Raw genomic sequence first — 16038 nt, 5'->3', positions numbered from 1 at the left:
ACAGGGCCCTAAATAAGGAAGTTCTGCTTCCCGTAATTGATGAGCTGCTGGATGAGCTATCTGGAGCGATCATTTTCTCGAACCTGTGTTATTGGTGAGAAAGAAGGGCGACAATTAGAGGTGTTGCATGTATTACAGGGCCCTAAATAAGGAAATTGTGCTTCCCGTAATTAATGAGCTGTTGGATGAGCTATCTGGAGCGATCATTTTCCCGAAGATTGGCTTGCAATTAGTGTTATACCAGATCAGAATGAAGTCGGAGGATATACATAAGATAGCTTTTAGGACTCGTGATGGTCACTACAAGTTTTTGGCGATGCCTTTCGGCCTAACCAACTCCCCAACCACTTTTCAGCCCCTCATGTACCAGATTTCTAACCCTACCTTATAAAGTTTGTTTTGGTATTTTTTGATGACATTTTGATCTGCAGTTGCACATAGGCAGTGCATGTGGATCACCAGGACTATACTAGAGACTTTGAGGGAGCACCAACTGTATGCAAACTTGAAGAAATGTTCTTTTGCATAGTCACAGGTGGAGTACCTGGGACATGTAGTAAGCAAAGCACGGGTAGCAAAATACCAGTCTAAGATTGAGGCTATGCTGGATTGGCATTTACCAAAGAACCTGAGGGAATTGAGAGGGTTGTTAGGCCTTACCGGATACTACCGAAAGTTTGTGCGAGGTATGGCATGTCCATTGATTAAGAAGCTGAAGAAGGACAAATTCAAGTGGGGGGAGGCAGTGACAGACTTTCGAGTAGCTGAAGAAAGCCATGGCCAATGTGCCACTTTTAGCACTTCCTGACTTCAGCAGGCCATTTGTGGTGGAGATGGATGCATTAGGATACAGATTAGGGGTATTACTCATGCAGGATCATCGACTCATTGTTTATTTCAGTCAGGTGCTTACTACCAGGGCGAGGCTCAAATCCATATATGAGCGGGAGTTGATGTCGATTTTCTTAGCCATCCAAAAGTGATGACCCTATTTGTTGGAATGACATTTTATTGTTAGGACAAGTTAGAGGAGCCCGAAGTTTCTACTGGAGCAGAGGATGGTGACTGAAGAGCACCAGAGGTGGTTGTCCAAGTTATTATGATGACTTAGAGATTTAGTATCGCCCAAGACTCGAGAATATGACCGTGGATGCACTATTACGGAAGATAGACGATCCACAATTATCAGCTCTGTTAGTATTTATGGTCTTAGATTGGGAAGTGTTGAGACAGGAGAGAGGACAACATAGGGATCTGAGGAAGATTAGAGCCGAGTTATTGTAGTACCCAAAAAATCATCCCAATTACATGGCTGCGGGGGTCCCAACTACTACATCATGTCCGCCTTGTTTTATTGAGGCAATTGGGGTATATCCTCAAGCTGTTGCAGGAGTTTCATGATAGCTCAGTTGGAGGACATTCAGGAGCTCAGAAAACCTAAAATCGACTTTATGTTGAGTTATACTGGGTGGGGATGCGCCGAGATGTAGAGGACTGGATAGCGAGATATGATGTGTGCCATAGACACAAGTACTTAGCAAAGACATTAGGAGGGTTGCTACAACCCCTAGCTTTGCTGGAGAGGGTGTGGGAGGAGGTGATGATGGACTTTATCGAGAGGTTGCCACATTCGAAGAGATTTTTGATGATACTGGTCGTAGTGAATTGTCTGAGCAAGTATCCACACTTCATCCCTTTGAAACATACCCTTACATTGCGATCTCTATGACTATTGCTTTCATACGAGATGTGATGCGTTTGCATGGATTTTCAAAATCCATTCATACAGATGGAGACAATGTGTTTCTTAGCCACTTTTGGGAGTTGTTTTGTTTACAGGAGTCGGTCATGAAGAGAAGCAGAACATACCATCCCTAGAAAAATGGCCAGACAGAGGTGGTCAACAAAAGTGTAGAGACCTATTTGAATTGCTTTTTATCAAATATGTTGAAAAGTTAGGCAAAGTGGAATGCGTGGGCCGAATATTGATACAATACCTCATACCATTCAACAACACAGACCACACCATTCTAGATTCTCTATGGAAGGGATCCACATAAAATTAATTATGGACATAACACTACACTAGTATCCAATATAGATCAGTACTTAGATGAGAGGGACAAGGTATTATTTGAGCTCAAAGAACACTTGTTGAGAGTCTAACAAATCATGAAGAAGCAGACATATGGACACAAGAGAGACGTGCAGTTTGAGGTGGGGGACAATGTTTATATGAATATTCAGCCTTACAGACAGAGGACCTTGGCTCGATGAAGGAATAAGAAGCTCTCCCCGCTACTTTGGGCTTTATGAGGCAGTAGAGCTCATTGGAGAAGTAGCATATTGCCTACGGTTGCCACTGGCCTCAGCCATCCATCCTGTATTTTATGTTTCACAACTGAGGTGTGCGATAGGAGATCACATCCCGTCTCCATTACCATCGCTTTGACAGAAGAGATGGATGTCATTTTGGAGCCCTTGGACGTATAAGGGGTGCGTCAAGGGGAAACAAGAGCATAATAGGCACTAATCAAGTTGAAGAATTTATCGGAGCACAAATCTACATGGGAGCCCTACGAGGACAAGGTGTATCTTTGGGAGGGGAGTATTGATACACGTGTAACATTTCAGCGTGAAAGAGTTACATCCGGCTCAGACTGGACGAATCAGGGAGAATGGAAGTTAGTCGACAAGGAGGGGATTTTGGTCCGTTTTGTAGGCCCTAGGAAAGATATGATTCGTTATGTAAGGAGGAGGAATCAAGGAAAAATTATTTAGGGAAAGAGTTCCAATTTTGAATTCAAATATGAGAGGGAATTAATCAAGTAAAGGGGGTTGATTTGAGAGGGAATTATGAGAGCCTATTTAGTGCTAACTATATTGTTATTTTGGCATTATATAATTTATTTCAGTTGCAGCTTTTTCTTTGTGAGTATCCTAGTGGCGTCTAGGGTTTTTCGAAGATCTGATCTACCTCTCTATTATTAGATCAATTGTATCTTTCATTATTTTTGAAGTATTAATAAAAAACTGGTTCCTATCTTTGAGTTCCTACTATTTTCTACTTGTTACCTTACTGTTTTTACTTCCAAAACGCATCAGTATGTGGACTGCAATGCTTATTTTACAACTTTTTTTATTTGTTATATCAAATTGTTTCAGTTTCACAGGACACTCTTTCACTTTTTTTTGATTGGAATTTCCAAAAGGAATCTAAAAAATAACCCTTCAATTTTTGATGCCCATTGTCCTACTTAAATAATTATTACCTCCGATTTTTTTTTTTTCAAGAAAGTGGTTGTACTATGGATGATTAGTGAGCCTTTTCTAACACCAATATGGAAATCACTATAATGTGTTTCTGTTTTTCGCCCATCTGTATTTATGTCCTACTAGTCATTAGTGGCCATCTTTATCAATCTTTTTGTTGCAATTTCATCATGAGTTTAGCGAGCCGGGCTAGTTGTAGCTTTTATTATTATCATTAACATCGTCATCTGTCTTCTACTTATTATTTGTGGTTGGTTTTATGAATTCTTATTTATTCATTTGTTCTCACTGAGTGTTGCTTGAGGTGTTGAAGCGTATCCTTTGCAAATCATTTTTACAGTAGCTTATACAATTTTTGAAGTTTTCTATCAAACATGGGCATTGTTGGACCTTCTATTACCATTGGTTGCTCAAAGTTATGTTTAATTTGAAGCTAAAATTCTATATAACTACTAATTGTTTTATTATATAGGTGCACCGTATTTCTATGTATCTTTTAGTTTTCTCTATGCCTCTAATTTTACATTTGATTTGACCATTGTCTTACTGTTGAAGGCAAAAAATATATTAAATTCAAGGTTGACCTGACAAAGAACTTGAGAATATGATAAATTTGCAAGAGAGAAATAAATAATGGAATTACAAGAGTAAACCACTATATTGATTTTATTTGGACCTTCTAAGTGTTGTTTAAGTTGTCATATTGCAAGAATGTAGCACTACAAATTTATCTATATACCTATGAGCTTTGTGAAGCATGCATGAAGAATTCAAAAACTTCTTCTATTCTTTTCCTTATTGCAATTGAACCAACTTAGACTCGAACTTGAGGCCTAGCCCATGAAGTAAATTTTTTCTTATATGATCAAATCAATTTGGAGATGATCAATAGATTTTGTTTTGAGAGCAATTCATTATTCCCAAATGCAACAGCTATACAACTTCATCAAAACGAGGAACTAGCAACAATTTTAAATAGCTAAATATCAAACATATCGAGATCAAAGCAAGATATTCAAAGCTTCAATGATGAAGGTACTCAACTAGGTGATGAATAATTACTAGAAATTTTTAGAGTAACAAATATTATCTAAAACTTATCTTATATTCAAAACCATCGTTTGACTCGAAAAAGATCAAAATGGAACCCTATCTCTCATCAGTATATGTTGAAGACCTTTAATTGATCTTTTTTTTGGGGAGCAATAAACCTAGGAGATTATTCAAAGATAGAAAATCACTAGTTAGTATTATATTTACAAAATTTTAACCTTTAATACAAGCTATTAATACATTTTTTTTCCTAAGGCAAGTATCACATTAATTTGTAGTTGGATAGTTCACTAAAATTTGTTCATTTTTAGTTTGTTCGCCATTGAGCCTGAGTTTTTTTTTATGCGCGCACGTATTTTTGTTGAAAAGTTGATGCATGACTTGTGAAATGCTTGGAGATGTTTGGCCTTCCTAGTCAGTTTGAACAATTCACTTCTTAGATATTGAAAGGTAAATCACTTATCACTTATCGCTGCAAATTAGAATTTGTCCGCATTGCTTTATAGCTGTCAAATACTTGTTTTCACTATCTATATTCCTCTATCTATTTTTTTGTTTGTTTTAGATTTCGGAAGCAATGGATGCGTGGACTAAGAAAGGTTTATTGAACTTTTGTTTGCGGTCTATGCCCAATCGTGCTGATGTTCCGCAGATATCTTTGGAGCTCTTAGGTAGCCTTTCCAGATCAGATTTTCCCACTGAGAGGTTTTATACACAATGGCAGAGGAGACAGGTAATTCTTACACGCTCTTTTTTTTTTTCTCTCAACTGCATGCCATGGGAATCCTATCTCTTAGTCAATATCCTTATTTCAGGTGGATATGCTCGAAGAACTGCTTGTAGATCCAACTAACTCTGTTGCCAGTGAACAGCAAATGCTCTCCTATCTTCTCTCAAATATAAGGAACCTAGAGGCAAAATTTTATCATTATCTTGATCAATGATAAGTCCTAGTAAATGATAACCATAACTGTTGCCTGGGTTAATTGGAAGTGAAACTTTATTGTTGGCAAATAATTTCTTACATCTTACAGTTTGTTATCACAACATTTTGCTTTCATTATGTTTTTTTTTTTTAATTTGTTCATAATAATCTAATCTCTGGTTATCATGATTACAGGAATGGGCAAATTTGTCTCATGAGGTGCGCACTGATACTCTGGATTGGATAGGAAAATTCATTTCTAGGATGTCCAGTATGCCTGAAAAATTTGGTGTTTCAGATGTTGCCTATTATTGGACAGGCAGTTATTACTTTACTGTGAAACTTTATGAGAAGTTACTCTGCAGTGTTTTTGATATACTAGAAGATGGCCAGATTGTAGAGGTTTTCAGAAATCTTCTTATGTTTTGCATTTTAAAATTTTAACACCATTTGAAATTGATTCACTATCCCATTCTGAGACTTCAGCCTTGAATTTTTTTGGTAGGAAGCTGAAGAAATCCTCGGTGTCCTGAGGATGACTTGGTCCATGTTAGGTATCAATCAAATGATGCATGATACTTTATATGGTTGGGCACTTTTTCAGCAGGTGCATCTCTTCCTTTAGATACAAAATTAACTTTGAATAGTGCATCTTTTTTTTGAATTTGTCGGTCCACTTCTATCAGATTTTAAGAGCAAATTGTTTAGGAAGATGAATGTTGTGCCCAAATGAAAGAAAAAGAAGAAACTGCCATATTTAAATAGTAAAATCAAAATTAATTGTATAATACAATGAAATTTAATTAAATAATCTCATTAACAATCATATATCATATCCTAAACTAGTGGTTTTGAAGAAAAAGGCAAAAAAAAAAAAAAAAAAGTAGTAGTTTTAGAATTTTACTGAATTATTTGATATTAAACTTATTTGAGGCGTCTATCACCTAAGCTAAGGTGTCACTAAGGTGTTCCAAGGCGATAGCTTTTCTATCATGACTCATGCACAAAGGGCTAAGTTATTTTGTTGGATGATTACCTGGGCACTAATGTGTCATTCCTCAAAAGTATGTTTTTTATGTACTTTGAATATAAATAAGATAATAATAGGTTCATAAATTATAAGGTTAATTACATATTACCACCAAAATCATGTATATTTAGAAATCTAGCACCAAAGCTAAAAAAATGAAGCTAACAGTGTAAATTGTACAATTTGTTGTGGTAAACTTTTACTTGACATCCTAGCTGCTTTGTTTAACTTCATAAGACTCTAGTTAGTGATGTATTTTTCGCGGCTTATTGCTTTTAGAAGCCAAATGATATATTCATGATTAGCTATCAATAATATCATCAACATCATCATTAGCCTTATACCACTATTTGGGATCCACTTTGTGAATTCTTATTCTGCATTCATTCTTATCGAGCTTGACATGATGTATTATACCTTATTTGCATAAATATTTTGAACACTTTTATCCATATTATCTATGGTTTATCCATTTTTCTTTCATATACTTTGACATGATTATTACCTATCAATCTTATTTGTATATTTTTTACCATTCTTTATTCATGAATCTAACTTTTACCATCTTATCTTTAATAGATTCTTCTTCCACTACCCTTGTATATAATTATTTTTCAATTTATTCTTTCTAATTTTGTCACACTGCTTGCTTCTTCTGTCCAAGATGTTGTCTACTCAAATTTGGAAGACGAGTACTAGCACAATCTTGTTTATTGATAATAGAGTTCTAACAGTGTTATTTGTTTCTTTGTTATCTTAGTTTATGATTCCAGAGTTTTTGATGGTTTGAATCAAAGCCATCTTTTATATTTGAGGAAGGAATAGAACATGTTTTTTTTGGGCCTTTACGGCTATTAAAGTTTTAAGATGTATTTTGATGATTGTTTAATGTTGTATTTCTAAATTGTTCTTTCACTTCCTCCTCACCTTTAAGAGTTTGCTCTTTCTTCTCAACTCATCTCTTAAAAATAGTTTATAAAGTTTATTTCAAAATAAATTTCTATCCCCGAATTGTTGGTTGGCATTAAAAGAAGACAAAGTGTCCTTCAATCTAAATCTGGTCATTCTAACCTAGGGGAATGTCGAGAATTATCCCATGCCAATTCAGTTGTTTGTACATTAATTCTCTCTTGTCGGGTGTTTGGGTTCAAAATCTTCTTGTCTTGTCCGATTCTCTGGCATATTTTTTTTCAAGAAATGCTGGACCTCATTAATTTGTTTGTTCTCCATGTTTGATGATATTTATTTTGGTAAGATAGCTCTTGCTAGATTAAGTTCAGCTTACATTTGCTTGTTGCCTAAGAAAGAGGATGGTGATCTCCTTAAGGACTTTAGACCAAATAGTTTGCTTAATGGTATCTTTAAGATCTTCACGAAGTTCTTACAAATGCTATCAATGACTTACTACTTGCATTTATTTATGTCTCTCAGAGTGCTTCTGTTAAAGGAAAATGTACTTTAGATTGTATTGTGACTGCTCACGAATTTATTCATTTTACCACGAAGCATTAGGAGAATTTAATCTTCAATATTGATTTTTAGAAAGTCTTTAATAGTTGTAGATGAAACTTCCTTGTTAAAGCTCTTCTAGAGTGTTTCATTCCTCCTAAGCTTATCTCTTGGGCTTTATCTTTCATGCTAATTCTCTGATCATTGATAATGGGTAAACTACCAAGTAATTTAAAAACTTCAAAGGCCATAGGCAAGGATGCCACCTATCTTCTTCTTTTTATTACTGTTACCGATTTTCTTCATTGTCTCCAATTTGTTGATGATATTTTATTATTTTGTGGTACTTCTCCTTTTTGAGCTCATATTCTAAAGAGAATTTTATAAAATTTTGAAGAACTTATAGAGCTTGAAATAAATTAAGTTCTCTTCCGGGAAAGATAACCTTATTTCTTGATGTGGTAGAATTATGCTTATTAATTTTGTTCTTTTTTCCATGCCACTTCATTATTTCTCTTTTTTGGATTCCATCTAGGATTATCAAGAAAATTGATGGTGTTCGATTTTTTGGAAGTGTAATGATGGTGTTACGATAGGAAATAATTGTGAAAATAGAAGAAATCCCTTGCTGAAATGAGAATTCAGCAACTTGAAAATCAGCTTTGAGAAGAAAGTAGAGGAATAACAATAGGGACACTCTTTATTTGATAGTATATGAAAGCAAGCAAGCAAGATACAATGGATCTGTTGAGTCTAATACTTAGGTTGTTAAGCCTAAGTGAATGTCCCAAGGCTACCAAGAGGGGGGTGAATTGGTAGTTTAAAAAACTAAGTTAAAATTAAGACCCCCTTTTTTAAAAAAAAAAATTTATTGAACTGAAATAAGATCTCTTTTTAAATTTTGTAGAAAAATGTTTTTCAACCACAGAGTTTTTAAAACTGAAATAAAAAGTGCGGAAACGTAAAAACAGTAAAGTAAATGACACCAGATTTATAGTGGTTCGGTCTATAACCAGGGGGTGGGCTGCTGTCTTGGTCCGCCTAGCATAAACAAAGGGCTGGCCCTTGTGCTGAGCCGGCTGGACCAATCCTTCTTGGATAGGTATAACAATACCCTCCTCCCAAAGAATCACCTTGCCCTCAAGGTGAAAGGATGGGAATTGATGTTTCACTCTCTCATATGGCTCAATGTGGCGTCGTAGTCTAGTAAGTTCCTTTATTTGATCAACACCTCCATGATCCCCCCATTCTTCATGTTGTACCCCTTAACTCCAGTGGTTCCAACACCATCTCCAAATCCTCAGTTAGTGTCACCGATAATTCTGAGCTAGCTGCATGATCCCCAATAGCTCTCCTCAGTTATGACACATGGAATACCAGATGAATGGTAGTGGCTGAGGGTAACTTCAAGTGATAAGCCACTGCTCCAATCCTCTCAAATACCTCGTAAGGGCCAAAGTATCACGGGGCTAGCTTCTCATTCCTCATGTTGGCTACTATCCTCTGTTTGTGATGTAGGCAAAGTGGGGGTCAAACCAAATCCTAAATTTTGGGTTTTGACTTCTTTTGGACTTGCTAGCTCATTAATTCTTTGAGCTGAAATTTAGCTCATTATGAGCTGTTTTTAGTTCATTTATTGAACTAAAAAGGTAGCTCTTTATTATATGGACTTTGCCTATTCTTCTCCCATTTGTCTATTTGTTTTTTTGTGCTGGCTATTTTCCCATGCCTTGTCCCTTAGTTTCCCGTAGCTGGCTGTTGGTTTCCTGTGCTGGGTGGTTTTCCCGTGCCTTGTCCCTTGGGTTCCTGTGGCTGGCTGTTGGTTTCGTGTGCTAGGTGGTTTTCCCGTGCCTTTGTCCCTTTGGTTCTTGCGGTTGGCTCCTCGGTTTCGTGCTGGGCTGCTCGGTTCTGCGATTTTCCGCTTGGAACCCGCTTCTCTGTTTTGCTGTGCTATTTGGGAATTGTTATTGTGGCTGTTGGCCTTTCATTACCCTATATCATATTGGCCAATTTGGTGATGCTATGGCTGTTGAGTTCCCCTCTCTTGCCTATATATTAGAAATGTATTTTGAGGGGAAAAGGTCGGTGAAAAATGAGATTTTTGGAATGGAAAAATTGAAGGTTTTTTTGGAAAAGCTTGAGAGCTTTGTCCACTTCTTCTTCTTCTACTCTTTGAGAAAGCTTGCGAGCTTGTCTCCCATCCGTCTCGGCTTCTAATATCTTTCATCTCTCCACAAGTTCCCTTCCACATGTATCATTCTTCTCAAAGCAACAAATGGAATGCAACTTTAGGTGTCTTTAATTTGTGATTGTGTCAAGTTTGTAAGTGTCAAGAGTTGTAAGAGTCTTTTATTATAAAAAAGTTGTGTTATTTCTTATTTTGTCTATTTTGTGTAATTTTCTTTACCCTACCATGGTCATATTTTTTCTAGCAAAAAAATTAGGGGTCTCCTAATTTTTTTGCTTACTTTTGCGTGCATCAGTTTGTAGGGCCGCAACTTCAAGAACACCCTATCCCTAATTGCGAACTGGATGCCCTTCCTGTGCCCATCCGACAGCTTCTTTATAATTTGCTGAGATCTTAGTAGGCATGTTTTTAATTATTCTAACACTTTATCCCTTTCCGCCAAGTACTGCTCTACTGAAGAAACTGGTGTGCTACTCTGTCCAAAATGCACTAAGTGGGGAGGATCTCTTCCGTACATCATTTTAAAAGGCGTCATCTGGGAGGCTGAGTTGTACGACGTGCTGTACCAGTATTTCGCCCATACTAGCCACTTGGCCCACATCTGAGGTGTCTTTCAAGCAAAACACTGCAGGTAAGTCTCCAGGCTTCTGTTTACCACCTCTGTCTGCTCGTCTGTTTGAAGTGGTAAGTGGTGCTCATCTTCAGCACTGTTCCCTGCAGTCTGAACAACTCTCTCCAAAAATGACTAATGTACACCTTATCTCGGTCAGAAACTATTGACTCTGGTATCCCATGTAACCTGACCACCTTTCTGATGAATGCTGCTGCCATTGTAACTTCCTTGTAAGGGTGCCATAAGGGAATGAAGTGAGCAATTGCTTGATCTATCAACCACCACTAAAATCACTGTAAGCCCCTCAAATTGGGGTAGCCCATTTGTGAAATCCATGGTGACCTCCTCCCACACTGTTTGGAAGAGCCAAGAATTGAAGTAATTCCCCTGGAGCCATAGCCATGTACCTGTTTCTCTGGCATGCCTCACACCTAGCCACCATCTTCTCCACATCCTTGTGCATCCCCTTCTAATGCAATTCGCCAATCACCTTGTTAGACCGGTCCATTGGACCGGTCCAGCCGGTTCACGTGGGACCGGCCCAGGCGCGAATGAGGCGGACGTCTCCACCTCTTGCTCTAGGCGCACGCACCACAGGGGCTAACAGAGCATTTTAGGAAGTATTTTTGAGGGATTTGGGAGGGAAATTTGAAAGTAGGGACTGATTAGGGATTTCCTTTTGATTTGTATGCATTAAATACTTTGTTTTCCTAGGGTTAGGGCATCTTGAATTTGGCTGAAATTTGAGATCTCTTAGATTTAAGTTTTCTTTGGGCTCTAGCGGCATCAAGAGATTTGGGAGAGATCGAATAGAGGATCAATTGTATCTTGCTATTTTCCGTTTCCCTTTCATAAAAAAATACAAATTATCTACTGTTTTTATGGTTTTGTGTGGATTTTGTTAGAGAAAGCTTGCTGTTTTTCGAAGATTGATAGGACATACTTGAGACCTACTAGTATTTCCTATCACACCTGTATGTCTTCTAAACACTAGAATGATCTCCAACATTGTTCCCATGGAATTCCTGCAGCAGGTGGGAAATATGAACAGTGATCCAGCGCAAGCCTCCCTTGGTACAATAGTCTCTCTCCCTCTAGGGAATAGCCTTGGCTGCTCTCATTCCTCACTAGATCCATCCTAATCTTCCTCAGCTCCTCGTCCTGCTGACTTTTCTCTTTGATAGCCGCCCAATCTACCATCAGTGGTACAGAAATGGTCTTCTTTTGGAGCTCCCCCATATGTTTGGGTAAGGTATCAGCTATCTTGTTCTCTAATCCTGGCTTGCACTGGATCTGAAAGTCATAGCCCAACAGCTTTGACAGCCACCTCTGATGCTCCTCGGTCACCATTCTCTATTTCTCGGTCACAATTATCTACTTTAACAAATATTTCAAGCTTCTCTAAGCTGTCTTGACAATGAAATATTGGCATAATAAGTAAACTCGCCTCTTATGAATAGCTAAAACGATGGCTATCAACTCCCTCTCATAGACTGACTTTAACCTTGCTCTGATTGTCAATATTTGGTTGAAGCGGTATGTGATTTTGCATAAGTACTCCCTCTAATCCGTATCCCGAGGCATCGATCTCTACTATAAAAACCTAGTTGAAATCTGTTAGGGCCAACACCAATACTGTGGTCATGGCCTATTTCAATCTCTTAAAAGAAAGCAAGCAAGATACACCTTGTGCCCTCATTTGGACTCCCTGTATAGTCAGTACCACTCCCCTACACACTATTCTACTTGTATCCACCTTCCCAGTGCCCATTATCACCCCATAACACCTTGTGCCCACCAATTTTCCTCCAAATTGCTCTATGATATGGTTGGAGATGAAATTGTGGGTAGCACCACTTTCTATCAGTACTGCCACCTCTCTGTATGTTATTTCTCCCTTCACTTTCATGGTTGGATTCACAGTGAATCCCACCACTGTGTTCAAGGAGACTTCTACCATATCAAGATGTAGTACTTCCTCCCCTTTTACCAAAGCCTCACTCCCACCTCCCTCCTTAGCTTTCTCGTCATCTCAGATGGTGAGAACCTGAAGAGTTCGGTCATTACACTTGTGCTTTAGTGTATACTTCTCATCACATCTAAAGTACAACCTGTTAGCTCTCTTCTCTTGCAACTCATTCTCAGTGAGCTTCTTGAAATTTTCCCTAATTCCCTCTCCTACAGGCTTCTCCTTTGGGGCCTCTCGTAGACCACCAAGTGTCGACCTCTTTGGTGCTAAAAATATGGTGGTCATCCTGTACGAGTTTCCTAACCTGTTTCCCTTGGCCCCTCCAAGTGCTTTAGGTTCTCTAATTATGCTAGCTCCATAGTCTCTCCTAAGTTACGAGGCATCATCACTCTAACCATCGCCCGAATCTCTGATTGAGATCTTTTATGAAGTTTTCCTCTAACACCGTCTCAGGAAGTCAGTCCTGTCGGCTAGTAAGGTACTCGAACCTCTCCTGATACTCTACCACCAATCCTTCCTGTGTCAGGGTGAAAAACTTCTAATAGAAGTTCCCTCCCTTGCTGGTTCGGAAATGTTCCAACAAGCAATCCTTGAACTCCCTCAAGTTTCGTATGTGTTGTCTCATGTCCCTCCACTGGTACCAAGCCAAAGCCTTCCCTTCTAAACATAGGCTAGCTTTCGTCAGCCTCTCCTCCATCACTCCATTGACGGTAAAATACCTCTCTACCTTCTAGATCCACCCATGTGCATCATCTCCCTCAAAGATAGACATCTTCAGCTTTCTCACCCTCGGATCTCCTCCGTTTCCCTTGAATCCTCCATAACCTCCCATTACACAAAGGGGTGGCCCTCTCCAAGTGTCTCGATCCTCCCTTCTATGCTCGTACCTAAAACCCTCTTCAAAATCACCTCTCTTTCTGTCCCAATCCTCACCCCTACGCTCAAAATCAGATCTTCTTCTTGCAAAATCAGCACCCATCATTTCATACCTACTACTTATCTTCTCCCTAGAAATAGGCTCTAGGGGAGGCGTCCCATCTTTCCCTCAAAAATCTCCACGTCTTGGTTTATCCCTCTCCTTAGTGGATTAGGTTTACCACCAGTTCCTTGGACGCTGATGGCTCCCTTCGCCTTCGACATTGTCATTTTGGGTTGGGCCTCTAGCAGCTTTCTCAGCATTTCTTCCACGATGGCAAACTTCCCATCCATCTTTTCATGAACAAATGAAAATTGATTATTGAATTCTAAAACATTTTTCACAAAATCTGATTTTAATTACCAAATTTCCCTTCTAAAACTTATACTTTCCTTCCAGCCATTGGTACCCTATATCGAAGTGCTATGATTCCAATTTGATAGTAGATACTCGTGAAAAATAGAAGAAATCCCTTGCTGAAATCAGAATTCAGCAACTTGCAAATCAACTTTTGAGAAGAAAGTAGAAGAATAATAATAGGGACACTCTTTATGTGATAGTAGATGAAAGAAAGCAAGCAAGATATAATGAATCTTCTATTCGAAAGGAATATCCGGCTCTCCCAATCCTTAGCCGATAGCTAGAGCCCAAATAAGCCTAAGAAGACTCCCAAATTCAGCAAACGACCAAGATAATCTTAACCCTAGGCAATCTCATCTATTGAAAGCATGCAAATACAACTTTAATTTACTAAACAGCCATCTCCAATTTCAAATCCCTTCTAAATCGCCTCCTATTTATTTATTTATTCAAATAGTGGGCCCCACAAGCGGGCCTGTTGCTGCCTTGGTCCGCTTGGCATAAACAAGGGGCTGGCCATTGTGTTGGGCCGGTTGGACCAGTCCTTCGTGCACCGATCTTACATGTTAGCCTCAATCTCATCAGGTGGAAGAATATCTATTAACCAAAATATAAAGGCAACATTTGTATTAAAGGCTACTTACACATGATGAACTTGTCTCTCCTTGGCATTTGGATTTGAAAGTGAGTTTTTCCTAACAACAAATCTAGTGTTAGATCTATCATACAAAAGAAGTATTTTAGCACTCACTCCTTTGGATTTATCGTAAATGGATCTTTATGGTTTTGTCTGGGACATCTTAGTGGTACTTTTGTGGTAGGAAAAGCAACCAACAAAAAACAATTTTTGTTTGAATGAAAAATATTTAATTTAATTTAATTTTTGAAATTTTGCTTTGGAAAAATTGTTTTTGAAATAACTATGGTTAAGAAAGTATCTTTCAATCTGTTTAAACTTGACTTTGATATGGATATCTTGCACTAGCTTTACCCCGCATGGTGTTTTCTTTGTTAGTTCTTTGCATACTTTTCTAATGGGTGATGTTGTTCACACTCAAAGCAGCTCCTCATAAACATAAAGTTTCAATTCTTATTTTGTTTCTCTTCATGACGGTAATTCCTAACAAGGTCTCCTTATTAAAAAATAATGCTACTTTTGACATGTGTAGAGATAATATTGAAGGTGATTTTCATATTTTGTTTTGTTGTATTACTATGTTAGTCGTCAAAGATTTTGGGGGAGGTTCTATATACTTTGTTTGGTATATGTACCTGATATTTGGATCTAGTTTTTTCTGTATGAAGATATGTTTGTATAAAAAAAATTTCAAAAAACTATGGGGTATTTTTTTCCTTTTACTTCTATCATTTGGAATGAAAGAAATGTTTAAGTATCTTTCAAACAAGAAAAAGGAAGAAAAGATCCTTTGTTTTAATATTATAACTTTGCTTATTTCTAGATTCACACTAAAGGGAAAAAGATTTGATTGAGAAGCACTGATGTGAAACATAAATGCCATGTACTTGCCTAGGTGGCAAGATTAATTAAATCCCAATCAATTTGGGGAGAGAGAATGAAAATCTGAAATTAAATTTCAGATTAAGTGGAATTGGCGGGATGAATTTGAATTTAAACTCAAATTTAATGGGGAGAATTAAATTGGATGAGAGGGAATTGTGGGAGGTAATTATGGAGGCTTAATGAGGGGGTCTATTAATGAGATAGGAGAGAGATGGGAAATTTTAAGTAGGTGGGGACCACAATTAATTAATCAAAATCTGAAATTTAGATTTCAGATTTTAATTATATCATGTAACTCCCTTCTTTAAAGAAAATTGGGAGGGAATTTGAATTTCAAAAAGATTGTAACTCCCCGTAATTAATATCCTAATTTAATTTGACTTAATTAGGAAATTCATTAGGGGAGGAGTATTCAAAATTCGAATAGGTGGCTAGAGGGAAACCGGCGGCAAGGCTTCACGGGTGGCCGGCGACAAGGACTCCACTGTGAGAACCGGTAATATTCAGATAAATTATACTTAATTAGTTTTTAATTAAATTAGTATTAATAGATATGTATAAGTTAGTTAAATTAATTATTAAAATCATTTTCTTTTTAGAGGAAGGGATGTATTCATTAGAGGCTTTTGGTGTGAGCGGTTAGGAGATGGGACCCACTTTCCATTTATCTTATATGCTTAATCGTTTTTATCCTATGGAATTGGCTAGAGAAAGAATTCGGTGCAGAGAAGTTCCGCAAG

At 37.8% G+C, this 16038-nt stretch overlaps 1 protein-coding gene across 1 annotated transcript in view; it reads left to right on the top strand.

The window, feature by feature from the left end:
* LOC110092749 (protein unc-13 homolog) overlaps nucleotides 1-16038 on the top strand; it is a 71663-nt gene that overhangs the window by 6493 nt on the left and 49132 nt on the right. The window contains 4 exon segments of the mRNA XM_028694158.1: nucleotides 4892-5059; nucleotides 5142-5240; nucleotides 5447-5653; nucleotides 5757-5858. Of these exon segments, the coding sequence (XP_028549991.1) occupies nucleotides 4892-5059; nucleotides 5142-5240; nucleotides 5447-5653; nucleotides 5757-5858 (576 nt within the window).

This window comes from Dendrobium catenatum, unplaced genomic scaffold (assembly GCF_001605985.2).
Source record: "Dendrobium catenatum unplaced genomic scaffold, ASM160598v2 fragScaff_scaffold_412, whole genome shotgun sequence".
NCBI classification, from domain to species: domain Eukaryota; kingdom Viridiplantae; phylum Streptophyta; class Magnoliopsida; order Asparagales; family Orchidaceae; genus Dendrobium; species Dendrobium catenatum.
Note: the sequence above shows the minus strand (reverse complement) of the source record. Positions and strands in the feature narration are given on the sequence as shown.